This window comes from Calonectris borealis, chromosome 6 (assembly GCF_964195595.1).
Source record: "Calonectris borealis chromosome 6, bCalBor7.hap1.2, whole genome shotgun sequence".
NCBI classification, from domain to species: domain Eukaryota; kingdom Metazoa; phylum Chordata; class Aves; order Procellariiformes; family Procellariidae; genus Calonectris; species Calonectris borealis.
The window spans coordinates 11,089,247-11,109,000 of NC_134317.1; the positions used below are offsets into that span (position 1 = coordinate 11,089,247).

Sequence of the window (19,754 nt, forward strand, 5' to 3'; positions counted from 1 at the left end):
GGGGAGGTCATGACACTTAACTGGGAAACAACCAACTAGCAGGCTTGGAACGATTGGCTTTATCTCCGTGTGTTTTGGCTGGGGAAATGATGCCTTCCATGGAAAGCACCTAAATACCACTTTTAATCTTCTTAGTGTGACTCTTAAACAGGGTCAGTGCTAGGGCACCGAGCTCGTGTGGGCCAGCTTCTGCCACTGGAGTTCAGAGGAGCTGCATGTTGGTAGAGAACTTCAAAAGAGCCAGTTCTGCCAGGGTGTTCATAAACTGGTGTAGATTAGACCAACAACCTGTTCTTACAATGTTGAAAGCCAATAGGCAGATCATTCCATTGTATGGCAGTCAGGGTTGCAGAGAGACTCCACAAACTTAGAAAGCATTGCCTGATATCCATAGCAATGGTTTGGGAGGGGAGGAGGATATTGTTGTTATTAAATTCTAAATAAAATGACTTCAAGTAGGATTTTTAAAATTATCTCCATCACTGAAAAGCTCACAGTTTTGAAACTGCATCCTGAGAGTACCTTCAGACTCAATTTTCCTTGGTGTGTTGTTTGCAGTTGTATGGGACATTGCGGGTGATACTGGAACCTCTTCTGACCGATGCACCTTTTATTGGAGCGGTGACCTTGTTTTTTATGCAGAAACCGGTGAGTCAGTAGTGAACTGCACTCTGCAGCCTTCTTGGTCTGTCTTAATGCATGGATAGGTCTTCAGTGAGTGACGCAAGCTGTCCATAACTGGTAACCCAAACTGCATAACTGTGAATGCCTCACAGTGCGGGTGTTTGAATAGCAAATTCCTGATTGTTCCATGCTCCTCTTGAACTCCAAGAGGAAAGGAATGAATTTGCCCTACTTTTTTGTAGTAGTGCCTAAAAAGTTACTTGCTTCACTCTAAGAATGGGAGGACTTTACAATGGTTACAGCACAGGAGCCATTTCCTAGGCCTTTGCTGCAAGGTTCCTGGCAGGTACATTTTAAATCTTCCCATTCGTAGATTTTAAACGTAGTCATCTTGGGGACCATTCAGTCATGGTCGTGCTTTGAAAGCTTGCCTGTTTAAGGTCATGTGCTTTGTAGATGAATTGTGGTTTAATAAAATATGAGAAACCTTCTAGTCTTGTAAGAACCAGTTATCTTATAGCACACAGCTTTGCTTGCTTGTGGGTTATCCTCTGCTTGAGTTCATAGAAGTCATACATTTTTGATCTTGGATGAGGTGTTTTTGTGTTTAGGTGTAGTAGCATTATTTTAGTACATGAAAAAAAAATTTTGTTTATTGTGTGAATAGAAATACAGACTCCTGAAGTCAGGTGGTGTTTGTAAATCCCCCTGCCTCAGGGCACAGGCCAACCCCTAAGTGAAAGGAAACAACTTCAAAGTCTAGGTAGAGCTGTTGGATTTACTACGCATGACCCCAGGGCATCTGCCAGTGGCCATTGCTAGGGGATGAATGCTGTGTTTCCCTGTGCTTGCAGGATAAGTCCCAGTGATACCCTCATTTCAGGTATGGCAGGTAAAATAGATAAGGGAATTGCTACCAGCTGTTGGTTTTAATGTATAGATGCAGTCATTACTGGTGCAGGTTTTACTTTCTTTAAACAGCTGGCTTTGTTTTAGAAGCACTTGCTTCCCCTTTAAATTCTACCTTTGTTCTGAAATAAATTTTAATGGTCCTGTATCATTTTTCTCCCTGATCTTCTTGTAGCACTTGGAAATCAACTGGGCGGGCATGAGCAATCTCCTGGATGTCCCAGGGATTAAGTGAGTGTCTGTTTTGCTTCACTTTATTCTTCTTTAGAAAGCCTTTGGAAGTTGGGATGGCTTTCTCCAGTAATCATCAAAGTTATTCTCAAGAGTGGTGTGTAAAAGGTGTTTTGCTGATACTCATGCCATTATATCTGGCTGTGGAGTTTGCAAAACCTGAGGAGGGTGCTTTTTACATTCTGTCAAAATTGCTTCAATCGCTTCATTGCCTTTGGGATTTAGGATGGAAATGGTAAATGCCCAAAACTACAATCATTTTTAAATTAAAACGTGAGCTCTTCTGTTTCCCATGTGCCAGTTGCTTATAAAGGTAGATGAGCAGACCTAGGTGGCAGGCAGTCTGTGCTTATGTTTATTTACATTAAAGTGAAAAAAGACTAGGTATCACAGAGTTGCAGTCCCTCTGACGAACTGAAATACAATCCATGAAAAACTGCACCAGATTTATAAGGAGAAATGTTCTTCTCTTTCTGTGTCATTGCTCACCCTTTAGGTTCTTCAGAAAATGTAGCTCTTACCCAGTGCCTCTTGGGTTGATCTTGTACATAAAAGTTGCACAGCAAGGATGAAAATCTTAGTCGTTTTCAGTATTGTAAGTTTCAAACTGTTTCTCCAGATTGGAGATTCACTTTGTCCTTGTTCCTTACTGTACGGAGAAAATTCTGTTACACAAGAACAAAATATATTTGGTACTCAGCCATTGCCTTTCTCCCTTTAAATGCAAATACAGACACTTCTGTTCCCCTCTTTTCCCCTGCAGCTCATGGTTTGCAGACTCACAGAAATGGCTGGCTACTTTAGGTGCCAGTTTATGCATTAAAGAGCCTCTGAAGACCTTTGATGTTGAGTGAGGGGAAGCTTTCTTTTTCTCTTAATTTGAGGCTAGAGTGGCCTTTTGCCCTGAAGCTTGCCCTGAGAGCTCCAGTTTTTATCAGAGGAATTAATCTGTTCTTTTCTAACGTGGTTTCCTTAATCCTTGCAGGGAGAAGGTATGTAGGTGTTCCAACCTACAACCTCTCCTATAATTAAGTGCAAATTTGGTGTCCTAAATTTTCACTCCCTGGTTCTCTCACAGGGATTTGAACACAGAAACCCTTGCTTGTTCATCAGCACTGCACATGAAAGCCAGGAGCAAAACATGCCTGACCATGAATGGGCTGAAGTACAGGTTGAACAAGAGCTCTCCCTTTCAAATGAATCAGGCTTACTTAAGAGAGTAAAGAAACTGGATGCAGTCGTCTGTCCTCATGTACAAGCTGTGTTTAGTTGGGTGTACCCTGAGACTCGAGAGAAGGGACAACTCTGTCACCTTCCTGTGGGGTTTTTTGACAGGAAAGCCAACAGCCTGACCAAGGGCTTTCAGGCTCCCAATTTCACATTTGGAGTAGGAGAGGACTTTCCTTCTGTGTGAATCCAGCCTCATCTGTGAACTGTGACAATTTTATTGCACAGTCTTACTCTGAGAAGCTGCCTTATAAGTACTAGATTTATTAAGAGGATGAAAGTCTTTCAGATGTTTGGTGCTCTTGGGTTTTCCTCTTAATACTGTCTTCTGCTCATGTCGAGTTGTAGTAGTATGTTGAAATCTTCTCATTAATCACCTGGAGAGTTCTGGATGTCTGTGATAGCCATATACTTCTTGCTCAGGAGAAACAGGTCAAATTAGTTGTCCCTGCCATACAAATAGAGCAATTCTAAAGAAAATATTTAAACTGAAAAGCTAAAAATGTGTAAGTTTTAATTAGACTGGAAAGTTCCCTAAACTTCCAAGACAGTACCCTCAGTTCAGCCGGCGTGACCTCCTGTGTGCCAAAGGTCCAGTTACTTCAAACAAGATTTTCCTTCTTAGTGCAACATATACCAAGATACAGAACCTCATCTTTTGCTTGGTCTTCTATTAAAAAAAAAAGCCAAACTCATTTTGTTTTGAATGTGTCTGGCTTCTCCTTCCATTTTACAGTAAGGTCTCAGCACGTGGCCAAGAACAGACAGCAGTATGCGCTGGGGCCATGTTCTAAGTCTAAAAACAAACTACCTCGAGGTGTTGAGCCCCCTGTGAAATACTGAAAATTCCTGATTCCCTCCTCACCTTGTCCATCTGGTGTTGGCATTCCCAACGAAACCCAGAAGGCACATGAGTTTGTATGACTTGTTTGAGTGTGTGACAATCTCATAATACGGCCTAAGCTCCCATTCATCATTTACAACCTGCTAGAGCCAAATTCACATCCAGCCCTAGTAACCCTAGACTGGAACATCCCCACCTGCAAGTGGGCATTTGCATCAGCATCATGTGTGCCACAGGGCAATGGCGATTATATGCAGAACGATAGGGAATAAGATTGAAGGGGATCTTGAGAGGCTGTGCCATGCTCATGTTCTCCTCTGCAGCAGCTCAACTGGACATGAATTATTGATAGGAGGCAGCCTAACCTTCCGCAGTGATCCACATCCACCCTTGGTGATTGGTTCTGGTGTTGAACTGTCCTCTCCATTTCCTCTTATTTTAAGCTAAATGTCACAAGCATGAGTTTCTTCTGCCCGTGTGCAGTTGTCCGGAGGTGCTCTTTCATAGAATCATAGAATCATTTAGGTTGGAAAAGATGCTTAAGATCATTGAGTCCAACCATAAACTTAGCACTGCCAAGTCCATCACTAAACCATGTCCCTATGCACCACATCTACACGTCTTTTAAATGCCTCCGGGGATGGTGACTCAACCACTTCCCTGGGCAGCCTGTTCCAGTGTTTGATAACTCTTTGGGGGAAGGTGGGCAGTATTACTCATTTTGCAGTGCCCATTTTTTCACTGTGCCTCATTCTTTCATTCTAACTGAAATTGTGATTGATTGTAGAGATTTAGGTTGCTTTTTTCCCCCCACTTGCAGTGTAATGTCAGACTCGCTAATTCAAGACTTCATTGCTGCACGGCTGGTTCTACCGAACAGGATCACAGTGCCTCTGAAAAAGAACATGAACATTGCCCACTTGAGGTTCCCTATCCCGCACGTGAGTTTTTTTTTTTCAGTGTGAGGGTGTTAATCTACCTGAGCGTGCGTTTGCCGCAATGTGCATGCTTAGTGTCTTAGATTCCCGCATCAGCTGTTTCAACCGGGATTGTAGGCTTTCTGTAGGTAATATTTCAGAAATATAAAAGCAGAAGTTGGTCAGTTCATAATTTGGGGGGTGGGCTGGGGGATCCTACCCTTTATACGTGGCATAAGAAGTCTGTTTAGACCTTGAGCTCATTTACCAATTTAAACCTTTAGTCTCATTTGAGAATACCGCAGATCTTCAGTTAGAGAAGGTAAATACATGAGCAATGAGTGTCAGGCTACATAATTTTTTTACTAATGCTGTGAACGGGTGTAAATAGGGAGCTCAGAGGGTGACATCTCTTTGTTACAGAAAAAAATTCAGGAAAAAAAAACCCAACACCAAATCTCCTAAATGCTTGACATATTCAGATCTTCAGTCTCCTTCATACATCAAATACCTAATACACTCATTAATCAGGGTAAATATAAATGAATGACAAAGGGATGCTCCCTACTGCAAACTTGCATCACCAAATTGAAGCTGGATGGCCACTCCGCAATAAAATAAGAACCTGCCAATGGGTGCTTAGTTCCTCCTTCAGTCAGTGGGAATTGATCTTTACTCTACACTTGATTTGACTGTGGCTGTAATCCTGTGTGCATATGTATGTTTCTGATTTAAAAACAAATTGAAGAATATTTCCTACCCACTTATCTAGATTGGATTGTGTATCTGTTTAAGGTTTTTTTTTCTCTCTAGGTAAATGGTAGAAAGTGTTTTAATAGAGCTGTCATTGGAAAAATACTGCATCAAAATACATGTCTTTGCAAAACTGTCATGGTGACTACCCTTGCTGCCTGAAATAACTAGTTTTAGGAGGTAACATATTATAATTATCCAAAGATCGCATTTTCATGACCAATTTTGTATCTTATTTTATTCAGGGAGTAATAAGGGTTCATCTGCTAGAAGCTGAAAACCTTGTCCAGAAAGACAGTTTCCTTGGTGCAATCAGAGGGAAGTCTGACCCGTATGCTCTTCTTCGCATTGGCACGGTGCAGTATCGAAGCAAGACAGTTTCCCGAGATCTTAATCCCATTTGGAATGAGACATTTGAGGTACTGAATCTTTTGATCTTTCCATCTGTAGGATGCACAGCCGTTTACATCCCTGTGCTTGGAGGACCTTCTCTTAGCTGACTGCACTGGAGCAGGTGGACTTCCTTGTTACTTGATTGAGGCATTTCTGTCCCTTAAACAAGTTCAAATTTAACACTGCGAACTTGAAATGTCATTCAGGTTGATCTGATTTACATATGTGGGTTTTTGGAGGAGGTGCAAAGCACTGTTTTAAATGTCAATCAGTGCAGCAGTCTGTGCAGCTGTAGCCTGCTCTAGCATTGATTCTTCTCCGCTTATTAGGGATACCAGTTTGAGGGGTTTAACTTGTAGTTCAAAAACAAGCAAACTGGTTTTGAAATATTTTCACCTATATCAGTTGTATTTGTTACGCAATTAGCCATGAAACAGCAGGGAATGTCCTTAATGTGTTCTACAGCTGTGAAGTGTCATGTTCTTGTCCACAGCCTGAGCCTGTGTGAACCTATGTGAATGCTTTTTATTTTTAATCAATACCTCTTTTTCCTCCAGTTTGTTGTTCATGAAATGCCTGGTCAGGACTTAGAAGTGGACTTGTATGATGAAGATCCAGATAAAGATGACTTTATGGGCAGGTAAAGTAGCATGACCCTTGCTTGGAGTCCAGTAACCTCTGCAGTGGGACACCCAGGTTATTCATACCGGAAATTTAATATTGAAGGAAGCTCTTCCCTTTGTCCAGATATTGATACCAAGTTATTAGTTCCTCGTGCAACTAACTTTGAACTCCTGCAGGGAATCCTAGGAAGCCATTAGAAGTGATAGTTACTACATGACTTGAGATTTACTTCAAATTTATTTTCGTTTTGGAAGTACTTCAGGGGGGAGACTTCAGAAGTGTAAGTGCGTTCCAGTGCACATGCACATAGGTAATGCAGAAAAGTTGTTATTTGGAACAGATTTGAGCGTGAGTTGGTGGTGGTTTCTTCTTCCCCCAACACCAGTATGCTGTATGCCTAAATATACACTGAAATGTTTGCTTTTTGTCTTTCAGCTTGCTTATAAGCCTAGTGGATGTAATGAATGACAGAACTGTTGATGAGGTAAAGATCACAGCTTATTTCTAAATGTGGTTGGTGGTGTACGCTTACAGGTACTCATTTGTGCGCTCTCTCTCTGCTACTACATTGTTTCTGTCTGCTTAAAGCTTCCTTGCACGCTTGCACTGTGGTATTTTCACAAGAAGAAAATACCTTCGCTCAGAAAACTTAAACTAGCCATTACAATAATTCTTACAATCAAGCTGGCAACCTCAGGCAGCTCTGAGGTTATGCTGAGCCAGCTGTGGGGTATTTTGTGTTGATATCTCGTGTCCTGTATATACCAAATGTTTTGTACAAGGCTACCGATAAAGTTTGGTGAAGCAGTCTGATTGCCGAGGGAAAAAATGATCCGATCTTATTGTGGTTCGTCCTGCAACCCAGCACTCTGCAAACAATGCCAGGGTGCCTGTCTTGTGCTGCTAGTGGTTGGAAATATCTCTGTGCTTTGCATGTATATGGCTATCTTATTTTCATTTTTTCTGGCTTGTGTTTCTAAGTAGATGGGCATGCTACAATCTAAGTGTCAAAAATGCAAGCTAAGGTACTCAAACTACAATTCATATTGTCCATTGTACGTAAGTCTCAGAGACTGCAGCATATATATAAAAATTATTCTGCCTTACAGTTCTCAAGTTATTCTTTGTTGTCTCCATTTAGTGGTTTCCTTTAAGTAAGACAACAAGCGGACACTTGCATTTAAAACTGGAGTGGCTTTCACTACTAAATGACCAAGAAAAGCTACATGAGGTCAGTATATTTGCTTAAAGAATTCAGATACTCTGATGCCTGTCCAGTGATCAACAAAGAAGCATGTAAAATTAGGAACCCCAGGCAAGCTCATGGGCGTTTATTTTTGTCTGACAAAGTTTTGATGTGATTTCCCCCTCTCCGCCCCTCCTGAAGAGGAAGGGCATTTGCTTGCCCCAGGTCCCTTGGTAATTCAGGAGTAACTCAAATCTGGCAGCTCTTTTTGCTTGAATTAGCAAAGCTTTGTTTGACTCGCTGCAAAGTGGCCTTTGACGGTTCCCTTATTTGATATTTTTTCCCTTCCCTCTTCCTCTAGGATCTGTGTAGGACCCCTGTCTGTAACCTGTACTAGTCATAGACAAATACGCAGCACTGGTGCTTGGTAGGGCCGTGGTTCCAAATGGTGTCTTACTTGTCCGGTAGAACTGCTTGGGTAAAGCCCATCTCCCAAGGGTACTGTTTCTTCATAATCAAGCAAAAGCATTTGAGTTCCACTGCCTGAAATGAATAAAATTTGTTTCCAAGCTTTGTTCTGCTGACACTGGATTACCAATGATGATGTATGTGGTTGAGCATGTTTTTAGGTGTGTTGCTGCACTGGGGAATCCAATCAGTTCTGCACTAGAGAGATGGAAGAGCATTAAGGCTCTTCATTAAGTGAATTGAAAAGACTTACACCTCCTCTTACTGGTCTGCTTAGAACTGTCATGCTGTATTGGCTTGTGCTCCTCTAAATTGCAAGTGTTAGGAGAAAAGTGAAGAGCTGCTTAGCTTTCAGAAACTGTCCTTTGAATTTGTGTTGTGCTTTACGTTGTCCTTGATGGGTGATCATGCCTACCTTGTGTTTTGTTTTGTTTTATCTTTCCTGGCCTTCGCAGGATAAGAAGGGTCTGTCTACAGCTATTCTGATAGTCTACTTGGACAGCGCCTTCAACCTTCCAGTAAGTACAAACCACATGCAGGCAGCCTTCACTCCTAAACCTTTTTTTAAAGCCCACAAATTAATTGTTTTTAAATACTCTTTCACTAATTCAGAAAAACCACTTTGAGTATTCGAATGGTGAATGTGGAGCAAAGAAGATAAAAAATAACAAGTACCTCAAGGTAAAATTTATATTCTTCTCCTATGCTTGCAAAACAACACTCTGGATTATGCGGTATCGTAGCAACTGAAACTAGCTGTGGTTAAAAAGAAATAATCTCTCCACCGCCAGAATCTAAGTGACCAGGCGTTCAAAGTAGTGATTGAAAGCCCACCCCAGTGAAAGTCTCGGAGGTCCAAGGGGGAATGCAGCACAGAAATATTTGATTGCGTGTGGGGTTGTCTATTTTTATTTTATACTTAGGACAGAGAGCGTCCAGACATCAGACCAAGTCATGTTATCATTTCTGCTGCTGCGGGGGTTCTTTCCATGCTGAGCTGTTCCAGCTTGACCTCTCACATTGGGACGGGAGGAATATGCTTGCTTGTGATAATCTTCCTGTCCATTGGAGGCCTGACCACCTGATTCCTTCCCCCTCCGTTTTAGAGGGATTCAGAAACCACTCTGTCATTCATGCCTCCTCTCTCTTTGCTTCTGTTTACTTTTTTCCCCAAATACTGCGTTTTGCTACTGTGATGTAAATGGTGGGTATAGGGAAGAATGTCTTTCCCCCTTTTTTCCCGAACGAGCTACACTCAAGCAGAGCTCTGAGCAATGGATAAAGCTTCACATTCTCTCTGAGTAGCTCCCCTCCTGAATGCAATCTTCACAATTTAAATGAGTTACCAGCATTGTGATACACATCACATTCAATAATCTGTAATTCTGCACTTCTTTGTATCCACTTTGTATACAATGTTGTGCCAAGACCAAATCCTCAGCCTTAACTTCTATAGCATTAGTGCAGAGAAGCACAGTACAAGAGGTTCAGTATTATTGCTTCTGGAAAGGAATTGTTACTTGATGCCGAAGACTCGCTTCTAGCTGCTTTACAGCAAGTCCCGAGCCTTGGAAACCAATTCTGAGAGTCCTGTTTCATTCAGGAATTATGAAGACTTCCCGCTGAGCCTTCAACTCTCTTCTCTGTTTCCTCCCAGCTTCTGAAAAATTTTTAACTGCTCACCTATTGAAACCTAAATGCATAAAACTTTGCATTAAATGTGTACTCTTGATGGTAGAGGGTAAGACTGTGCTGTGTTGTGGCTGGAGTCTTTTCTGTGTACTGCACTCTTCAGATGTCGTGCATCTGAAGACTGTTGTCAGCTTTCCAGCAATTTATTTCAAGTAAGAGTAGTGGTTTGATACTGCAAACTTCCTGTAAACTATAAATGTCTCTTCTTTTTTTTTTTTTTTCCTGCTTTCTTTTTTTTTTTTCTTTGTATTAAATGACAGAAGATGGAACGAGAACCTTCCTCCTTCGTCTTACTCACAGTAGGAAACAAGACTCAGAAAAGCAAGGTGAGGCTGTTTGACTCTTCTGCTTTCCTTAAATACTTTCTATTTTATGGGTGACTATCTCCAAGTAGCCCCTAGGAAGGGTAGGACTGCTGAAGCTGACGTGAAGAGCTGTAGTTATGGTGGTAGCTGCAGAGGCCAGGAGGTGGGGGTCAACCAGCATGTGGAAACACTGTGTCACTGAGTTGTGCTTGATTAGTAGGTGTCTGATCACCTGCTGTACAGATGGGTGATTTTGTGCTCATCGCCATGAGCTCATGTTGGTCAAGATGCTCTAGTTCTACGAGGGTTGAAGAAAAAATGATAGGTCTCCAATCTGGCTCATGCTTTCTCAGGGCAGAGTGTCATTTGCATCAAACTGGCATTTGTTCCCTCATGAAAGTCTCCTGGCTCCTGTGTTTCACAGTTTTACTGATTTTTTTTTTTTTTACCTGGACAAGATGTATCCAGATCTCCTCCACTTCACTTTCAGTTCCTTTTTCATTATTTAGTATTTACTTTTGCCTGATGAGTGTGAGCAACAGCGGAGTTCTGCCCTCCCAGTGGCAGCCCTGTTTATTGCCCCACAGCTGGATGTGGATGAGGGCGGCCCTATGTTCTTTTGGACGCCCGATAAATGGGAATGAATCTGTTGGCTACACACAAGCATACGGGATTGGCACCTATTTTCCTTTGTTTCTTCCATCTGCTCCATCCAGAAATTGGGTTCTGCTTGCACTTTTATCTTTTTTGGTGTTCCCTTTTCCCCACCACATCACCTGCCTCTCCCAAGCTAGGTCAGACTTCCAGCTTTCCCCTTGCTGCCAGCACTCGTGGCCTGGCGGAAGCCGCTGGTTTACCGAGCAGCCTCAACCGCAGCCCCGCGGGTGCTTTCCGTGCTCTTTCATCCTTGAAGTGGATGGCGCTGAAGCTGTGCCCTCCTACTCTTCCCACGAGTTCTGCACCCCTCAAACTGCCCCTCTAGCTTCCTACCCTTCCCCGCCAGCTTGCTGCAGCTTTGGGAGCTGGCGCTGGGTGCCGGCAGGCTGGAAGCAGTGCTCTGGCTCCCTGGGTGGAGAGGTGGGAGGGAGGGAGCGGTGCCTCGCTGCAGGTGAGGCAGGCTGCTGGTCCAGGCAGCACTGGTTGGGGCCAACTGCAGCTTGCCAGACTCGTTCTTCGGCATTTCCACGCCCTACAGAACTTGTCCTGGTTTTGCCAGAGACTTTGCTTCTGCATGCTTCTGACCTGGAAATTTCACTCTCTCCGTACAGCTGGGATGTAGCATCACTGAATAAAACAAGAGGGTCACCGTGAGCCCCTCTGGTGATCAGTGGCATGGTATTCTCTGCTGGTTACAGAGTAAGCTAACGTGTATGCCACAATCTTCTTGTTGCAGACCTGCAATTTCAGCAAAGATCCCGCATGGGGCCAGGCTTTCACCTTCTTTGTCCACAGTGCTCATTCCCAGTCACTCCATGTTGAGGTGAGAGAAAAGCCTTTCCTCTGAAGACCGAGTGCACGTCCGTAGGAAGAAACCTCTTTTACGGTGGATGTGACCTCAGTGCTGGTTGTTTCTGTGTGCTTGTACTGGGGTCCTCCTACTTAAAAGGTGGAAGAAGCACCTGTTGTTGCACAGGCGATTCTCTGTTAGGTGATGCTGGTATCTACCTTTGCTCTAGGATCACGTAACGCATAATATCTTAGTTCAAAACATGGGACATTTCTGGCTGCAAAGTGCAGAGGAGGTTTTATACAGGTCTGTGTGTAGTAAAGCCATGAATATTTTGCTGTTAGAAATCGCAGCCTTCACCTTGGTATTTTGGCTCGTTAAGAAATCCTGTATCTCACTAGCATACATAGGGACATGGTGTAGTGGGCATGGCGGTGTTGGGTTGACGGTTGGACTCGATGATCTTAGAGGTCTTTTGCAACCTTAATGATTCTATGATTCTATGATTGCAGTTCTATGGCTGTTCACTCAGCTACAGAAGTGGATTTGAACTTAGGAGGTGTATTGAGGATAAATAGGCTAAACAAACTATTACCTAAAAAGCTTGTAAAGGTTTAGACCGATTGTTATCCCAGCTGCCTGGGACATTTTCCCCAGGGCAAGTAAGGAAAGTCAAGTAAATCCCAGGGCCTAGTTTTTCTGCTAAGGCAATTCCTTCTCTGCATAGTTAGAGGTGGGTTTTTTATTCCAAACATACTAATTTGTTACACTCCTGAAATATTGGCATCACCCATTTGGAAGTAACCATACTTGATAGTATGTCTTGAAGTAAATAAGCTAATTTTGGTCTCTGTCTGAAATACCTTCTTGCTTTGCTATTCCCAGTGGTATGCTTTCCAGTTTGCCATCTAATAAAATCTTCCCCCCACCCCCCAGATAAAAGACAAGGATCGGGATAGTGCCCTGGGAACTTCAGTGGTGTGTCTCTCCCACTTACTTAAGGATCCAAACATGACTCTGGATCAGAGATTTCAGCTGGATCATTCCAATTCAGACAGCTTCATTAAGATGAAACTTGTGTTGCGGGTAAGTCGCTCTTTACCGTATTCACTCGGCTTCCCCAGCGGAAGCATCCAATTCTAACCAGGCAAAAGAGGTGAAAGGTGGGTGTGGAGAAATGCAGCTTTGCTTCGCAGATGAGTAGAAAGAAGTGTGACAAGGTCTTTAAGCGCAATTAAGAGTGCATGGTGGAGCTGAGAGGTATCCCTGAGGCTTCCTAAAACTTAGTGGAGTGCCATTGCTGAAAATCTTCTCATGACAATGAAGAGTTGGACTGAGAAAATCTAAGCGGGGGAAATCAAAGCTGGTAAACAGCAAGAGAGACTGATGCTTAGGAATTGTTTTCTCATCGTGCTCTGGGTCGGTATTTAGACACTGCTAAATACAGACATAGTAGGACAAGGGAAGAGAACATCACAGCTAATCCCGTAGGCCTCTTTCATCTCTAATGGCAGATTCCTGCTGTTATAGTTTTGTGGTGAAATTTCGTCCTAGGTGGTAATGCTGGCATTAACCCCAGTGCTTTGGGAGCAGCACTCATTTCTCTCCCTTGTGATTTTTAGGCCTTGAATGTTGAAGAACCCGATCCGCAAAGAGTCAAGGCTGGTGTCAATGCCTCGAAGCAAGGTCCTGTGCGTGTTATGGAGAAGGGTGGAAACCAGCAAAAGTTTGTCTCCCCACCAAAACCAGAAGTCTCAAAAGTACCTCCTGTGAGCAAAGACTCTGCAGCACTTGAATCCCTGCTGAAAAAGGACAGCAGAGAAGACCTGAACACAAATGACAGTTCAGCAGCACCTGTACCAAGTGAAACTGTTACTGGCCTTAAAGAGGCAGAGCGGGAGCAAAATCCAGAGCATCGCCCGTCATCAGCATTGCATACCAGAGCAGCGGTGGTGCCCACGTTGCCAGTCGTACAGGAACTGAGGCTTGCGCCCAGTGTTGCTTCGCTGGGTTCTCTGCCTTCCTCTTGCTTTGAATTAAGTAGCAGCAATCTGGACCTTCATAAGTAGGTGTTCTTCCAGCTGCATTGGTCTTCTCTTGGGAAGGTTTAGGTTTTATAGATCGCTGTTGCATACAGTTGGATTCAAGACTGCTAAGTCATTTGGAGTCTTGGATCTCAAATCACCTTACGAAGAATTGACCTAAGTATTCCAGTCAACAGCAAAGTAAATTACAGGGTGACTATCAGATCAGGTGTAAAGTGAAAGCATTTCCTTCTCTGGCTCTCCTAAGAGGTGCTGCATGTGTTGGATTTATATTGTTTATGAGCCTCTCGCACAGAATATCCTAGGTCCCATAACACTCATGATTATAGCAACAGGATATTGGAAGTCTGAATATCCCACTTCTGTAAAAACATAAACTCTTGATAAGCGTATCTGGCTGCTTAAAGTTTTGGATGCTGTGTTTATCCAACAAATTTTAAGACTCTCATAACGACGTTTTTGTGGATAGGTGTGCTTGTGTGTGTGTCCTTCCCACAGTGCTAAGTGTGAGGCTGCAGGTAGTCTGCTCTGTCGAGGAGGACAGAGAGCTGGGTCTGTGTCTCCTGGGGCGCAGAATGGAGCTAGTAGAATCCTTAATGAACTGAAGTAGCAAAGAAGGTCCAACTCAGTTAAGAGAGCATCAGAGCAGTTATCAACCTGAACATCAAACCCAGCTCCAGATGTTCAATCTAGTACTTCTGGAGTGGAAAATTCCCTAGCTCTGAACAGGGCCTCACTTAGAAACCATTTTAAAGCCATTTTTCAACAATGTTTTGGATTTGAAACCACTTTAATAACATGCAGAATGAGATATAAAGAAGGTCCCATTTTGCATATGCAGATGTCCTTGAAGGAGCTGTGTAACATGCTAGCCTGCGTTTTGCTACTCCATCTAGAGCAGACCAATTAGGTGCTTTTTTGGCCATTGATGCTGTGGGACTGAAATCAGGTACCTGCACAGGAGGCCAGCTAGGCAGTGCTGGCACTAACGGGAGTGTTGTTTCTGTGGAGCCTCTGTGCTCCAGCTGCTTTCTAGATAGCAAACCTTAGGACGCCAGAAAGAAGAGTAGTGCCCTGAAAGTTGGTTTTAGTTGAAAATGCATCACCAACTTCGGAAGCTCGTGTCCTGTTTCGTGCTGCTAGGTCTGTGCGTGTGGTCTGTTGAATAGCTGTTGTTAAAAGCTTTGACTGTGCACCTGTCTTACAGCGGGACTGAAATGCCCCTGGGAGAGATTCAGCTCACCGTGCGGTACGCTTCAATACGGCAGAGTCTCGTCGTGCTGGTGAATGGCTGCAGGTAATGCTGACGTTTGCTTGCATCTCTCTGTAAAGAGGAAAAGCTCTCTGAGCTTGTGCCATTCAGCAAAGCTGGAGCAGAACCATGTGCAGCGCAAGCTTCCCAGTTGAGACACCTTAGCGTTGGCTGGCTTTGATCTGTGCAGCCTCACTAAGCCCAGGCAGGTGGAAACCACCAGCTCCGGTCAATGCCAGTAGCAGGTCTGCGAGAGTGGCCAGTGAGTAGTGCCCACTGCAGCAGAGATACTTTAACTTTCACCCACCCAGAACTTCCTCTGAACACCATTGATCACCGATGCGTGTCTTGGGATGTCGTGATAGGCATCATGACAAGGATTGATCACCTATGACTGAATCTGTAAATGTTAATTTAGGAACCCCAATAAGTGGCCACACACTCAGTAGTGAGGATTTTGTTTAACTTCACGTCCTTAAAGTTTTATTTGCTTATGTTCCAACTCCCAAGATAAATGTTTTTGGCCCATGAGCCCGTGAAGGGTTGGTCTGATTCTAAGAGAGACGAGGTATTAAAACACAGAGTGGGAGAACCTGCCTTGCTTGTCAACACTGTATTTTCTTTTAACAGAAACTTAGTACCCTCTTCCAATCGTGGAGTAGATCCGTATGTTCGTATATACCTGCTTCCAGATAGAAGATGGGCAAGCAGGAGGAAGACTTCCGTTAAGAAAAAAACTCTGAACCCCCAATACGATGAGAAGTAAGAAAATGTTAATTACGATTCCTGCTGAAATAGTTACGATCTCTGTATAATGAACGGGCTCACATAAGTATGCTCTTGTAGCGCTGAACGCTTGTCACGTGAACGTGCAGGTCTTCTGAAAAAAATGGCACTTTAACAGCAGTTTGCAAGTACTTAGGCCTGGCCTTGCTCTGCGTACGGTGCTGTCTGTCCCCCTGTAGCAGGGCACACCGTCTTCCCAGCCCCTTCCTGATCCTAGCAGCTGCAGGCTGCGCTTGCTTCTTTGCGCACAGACGTTCCCCTACCCGTGTTTGACCCCCTGTCATTGCAGAGGCAATCTCTCCGTTTGGGTACCTCGCAAAGCCTACTGCTCTGTTCGCGCTTCTCTGCCTGATGCTTATTCTGACATCTTTCCAAAAGTCAAAGGCAGAAATACAAAGACTGGACCATTCTTTGGACAGACGGATGGATGTTGTCATTGAGACCTGGTGCGAGCAGGATAAAATGCTCCCAGCCCTTTGCTGGCACATCCACAGCTTTGCCACTGAAATGGAATGTGTTTTGTATAAAACCAAACACAGGGATGCTTAGACATAGAGCTCTTCTGAGAGGGGTGTTAATCCTATACTTAGGGGAAGGTACGCACATATGAGAATACGTGACTATTGGGTGATCCTGGGTGACTCAGTTTTTTCCTATGTTGAGTCCTTTCTGTATATGTTGATATAGGTCAGAAATGGAGAAAAGATTTTAAAATATTTCACCTTAACACTCAAAACACTAGCTGTTGCGGATCCACGCTAGAGTTGTGGATTTTACTTCTGCCTATTCTCATGTAACTCCACTGATTTAGTGCCAGCACAGCTGTTAGGAACAGCATCTCTTTTTCTTCATCCTCAGTATTGACGTATCCTGTACATCCTCAATTAAGTATAATAGGTTGAGCAATACTTAGCTCCAAAACACGTTACCTGTTTTACAACTCTGACTTGAGGAAAAGCTATTCAGGTGGGCAGAACTTAAGTGATTTAGCGTGGATAAAACTCACTTGACATTAGATGATGTGTGCCAGGGGCGTGAGTCAGAGCCATTAAGAATTTAATTGCTACGGGTTTCAACCTTTGTCTTCTCTTAATGTGGTATAAGCCTACTTTGTAAACGTGGGGGGTTGGCTCAGCTATTTCCTCTGAGTAATAAAGGTTGCATGGAAAACATGCTGATCTTCCATGAAGGGGGAAAATGATGGTAAGTAGCATTTCATCATGGATGTATGCTTTCCTCCTTCCCCCGGCACAGTGAGCAGTCTGAACAAGTGTCATAGTTTTTCATGAGGCCTGGAAGAGATTTTTTACAACGTGAATAAAATCTAACTATGGAATTGCCTTTTCTGTTAAAGTTCTGGCCACTGATGCTGTATTCTGTCACTGTGTTCTGGCCACTGATGCTTACGGGACTTTAATTTTTGACTTAAGCCTCTCCTTTCAAAACTTCACTTTTAGGTTTGAATTTTTTGAATCTTTGGAAGATGTCAAGAAGAGGACACTGGACATTGCAGTGAAAAACAGCAGGCCGTTCATTTCACAGGAAAGGAAGGAGCTGGGGAAGGTAAGTTTAAAGAAGTTACACTAGCGATTTAACAGAGCTGAACAGTCTGAGCGAGTCCTGTAATCCTGAAATGCGGTTCTACTAAGTCAGTCCCAACCTGGAAACAATTTTTTCTGCCAGATTTTCATCTGAAATCAGGCTGTATCCATGTGGAAGCTCGTGTGATTCGTGTGCCATGCTGCTTCATTTCAGAAAGGTGCTCCTGAAATAAAAACAAGTTTCCTGGGATCCGCTGCTGCCCGCTTGGGGAGCGGCTCCAATAGCGCAAACACGAAGCTGAGAAAGATGTGATTAAAACCCAGAATTTGCCAGTGGTGCTTTAGGCTTTCTGTGAACAACTTCGGTTCTGTGAAAAGTAAACTGGAGTCACTTCTTCAGTGGCAGATAAATTTCCAAGTAGTGCTGCCAGGAAAGGGAGCTGCAGCGCTGAGGCTGGCTGCTGCCTGTGTCCTGGGAATGCAGGAGGCTCGTTTTCCCTTGAGCCTGAGCTGCAGCCCTAGAGCTTGAAAGTGGGTCTGACTTGGGAGGAGCGCTAGCTTAGCTGATCCGTTTGTACGCTGGATAACATACAAAGAAAGAAAATTTGCTTTTTAAAGGTGCGGATTGACTTGTCGCAGGAGGACTTAATAAAAGGTTTTGCACAATGGTAAGTTTTCATCCCCATACTTTCAAACCCTGCTAATTGTTTTGCTGGGAGCTTGCGTGACTGCCCTTGGAGTGCTGGTAAACAGGCGCTGTATTGTTGTGAGCAAGGAGAATTTTTGATCTGCAAACGCAGGACTAACTTGAACTAATCTGGTAGTTTTATCTAAGTTGTATGTTAATCCAGTTGCTAGTGCAATACCTGCCCCGCGAAAGAGTTTTAATAAGAGGCCTATACGTCAATTATAGTCTTCAGCATATTTTAAGTTACCATAAAAGCCACTGGGACACATAAGTAAAAGAATTATGTTTATTAAAGTAACCTTGCAACAAATTTTAACTTGGATAAAGATCTTAACTAAATTAATACTCTGATCAGCAATATATATAATATGATAAAACTTTAATTACAAAGCATTTATAGAAACTATTATAATAAGCCACTTACAGTTTTGCTTGTATGTTCATTGTGGTTCAGACTTAAACCTTAAGCGTTGGTCTGAGGCAAAGATTAAGAACCAGGTTTTTTTTTTTTTTCCTTCTACGTCTGTAGTTAATGGCAGTAGTTCTTCCTTCTCTCTCCTTCAATGGAGCCCAAGGAATGCAGCGTGGGTAGTCCAGGAGCTTGCCATCCACACAGGCAGTGAGCCAGTACTGGCCAAAACAAAGTTCCCCTGGCCCAGCTTGCGTCTGTGTCTCATGTAAGGGTAAGGCAATTATGGGAGTAGGCAAAAATGACACAGCCAAAGTTCCTGGTAAAGAGCTGAAGTTTGAGGCCATCTCTGGAGCCTCCTTTGCCATGCCGCCTATGAAGCATAAGCAATAAAGCAGCCCAAGTTCTCTCCATTGTGCCAGTTACAACTTTGAAGTCTTAAATTGTATTAATAAATTATAATTACTTATTGTGTCTGTCTTGCAGGTATGAGCTGACAAGGAGTAGACGCAAGAAAAACTGATTTCTTCTCATGTACATAAGTTACTAATTTTTCAACTTTATATGAATGTACATATCTCTTTTATAATTAATATGTTTTGAACTGTCACTGCAAATTTGAAGCAGTCTCCAGCTCAGGACATGTAAAATTAATGATCCTACTCAGAGACTAGTTCTCACTGAAGTAAAAAAACAAACAAAAAGCCACATTGGGAATAATTTGTCCCTAAATAGTAAGTCCTTTATTTTTGCTGTTTCCAGCATATCTCCCCCAAAGCACCCTTAAGTACGAATACTCTCTTAAGGAAGTGTTGTACCTGGAGATATTTTAGACCGTCAGCTGTCATTACTTTGCTTGGAAGTCTCATTTCCCCAGGATCCTATTCATGTTGTTTTAACATGAAAGCATTGTACTTTTAAAATAATAAATTTTTAAACAGCATTCTCCAGCTGTAGGGCTACAGAACCTGTTGAAAGAAACTGTTTAAGACTCTAATAGCAATTGGTTTTTGAGAAACTAAGAAATTGTTATTCCGCTGTTCAAAAGTATCTTAGCAGATTGTGGCTGCAAGTATGTATATAACGAGCTTCCAAAAGCAGGGAGATTAGCTTACCAAGATGTCATTAAGGTTTTAGTTTGTGATGCCTTAACGTGTTTTGTTCTTTGTTACAGTACATTTCAAAATCTTGTAAACCTTGATAGTAAAGCATTCTGCCTGAGGAACAGCAGAGTTTTGTAAACTAAGCTTTATTAATATTGGAGCAAAATATACTAAAATATTTTTGGAAGCTTGGTGTACTTGTTTCTGTACAATAAACTTCTAACTGTCTTGCATAAGAAGCTTGATCTAAGCCTTTCTAAAACGGACTGAAATGTGACCACGGTAACTTCAAATCTGTGCTAGGCAGAAA

The 19,754-nt window shown here is 43.0% G+C and overlaps 1 protein-coding gene across 2 annotated transcripts in view; it reads left to right on the forward strand.

Annotated features, from left to right (window-relative positions):
- The window catches only part of ESYT3 (extended synaptotagmin 3), a 34,118-nt gene extending 14,442 nt beyond the window's left edge, over positions 1-19,676 (forward strand). Inside the window, exons 6-23 of one of the 2 annotated variants that reach the window (XM_075152818.1) lie at positions 559-648; positions 1,709-1,764; positions 4,656-4,776; positions 5,751-5,924; positions 6,456-6,538; positions 6,958-7,006; positions 7,664-7,753; positions 8,632-8,694; positions 8,789-8,857; positions 10,129-10,194; positions 11,567-11,653; positions 12,557-12,706; positions 13,243-13,685; positions 14,873-14,962; positions 15,548-15,679; positions 17,161-17,266; positions 17,863-17,912; positions 18,828-19,676. In XM_075152818.1, coding sequence (XP_075008919.1) covers positions 559-648; positions 1,709-1,764; positions 4,656-4,776; positions 5,751-5,924; positions 6,456-6,538; positions 6,958-7,006; positions 7,664-7,753; positions 8,632-8,694; positions 8,789-8,857; positions 10,129-10,194; positions 11,567-11,653; positions 12,557-12,706; positions 13,243-13,685; positions 14,873-14,962; positions 15,548-15,679; positions 17,161-17,266; positions 17,863-17,912; positions 18,828-18,864 — 1,956 coding nt within the window. In that variant the 3' untranslated portion in view covers positions 18,865-19,676. The remainder of the gene's footprint in view (positions 1-558; positions 649-1,708; positions 1,765-4,655; positions 4,777-5,750; positions 5,925-6,455; positions 6,539-6,957; positions 7,007-7,663; positions 7,754-8,631; positions 8,695-8,788; positions 8,858-10,128; positions 10,195-11,566; positions 11,654-12,556; positions 12,707-13,242; positions 13,686-14,872; positions 14,963-15,547; positions 15,680-17,160; positions 17,267-17,862; positions 17,913-18,827) is intronic. The other variant, XM_075152819.1, reaches the window with a different exon arrangement.
- Positions 19,677-19,754: the final 78 nt, after the last annotated feature.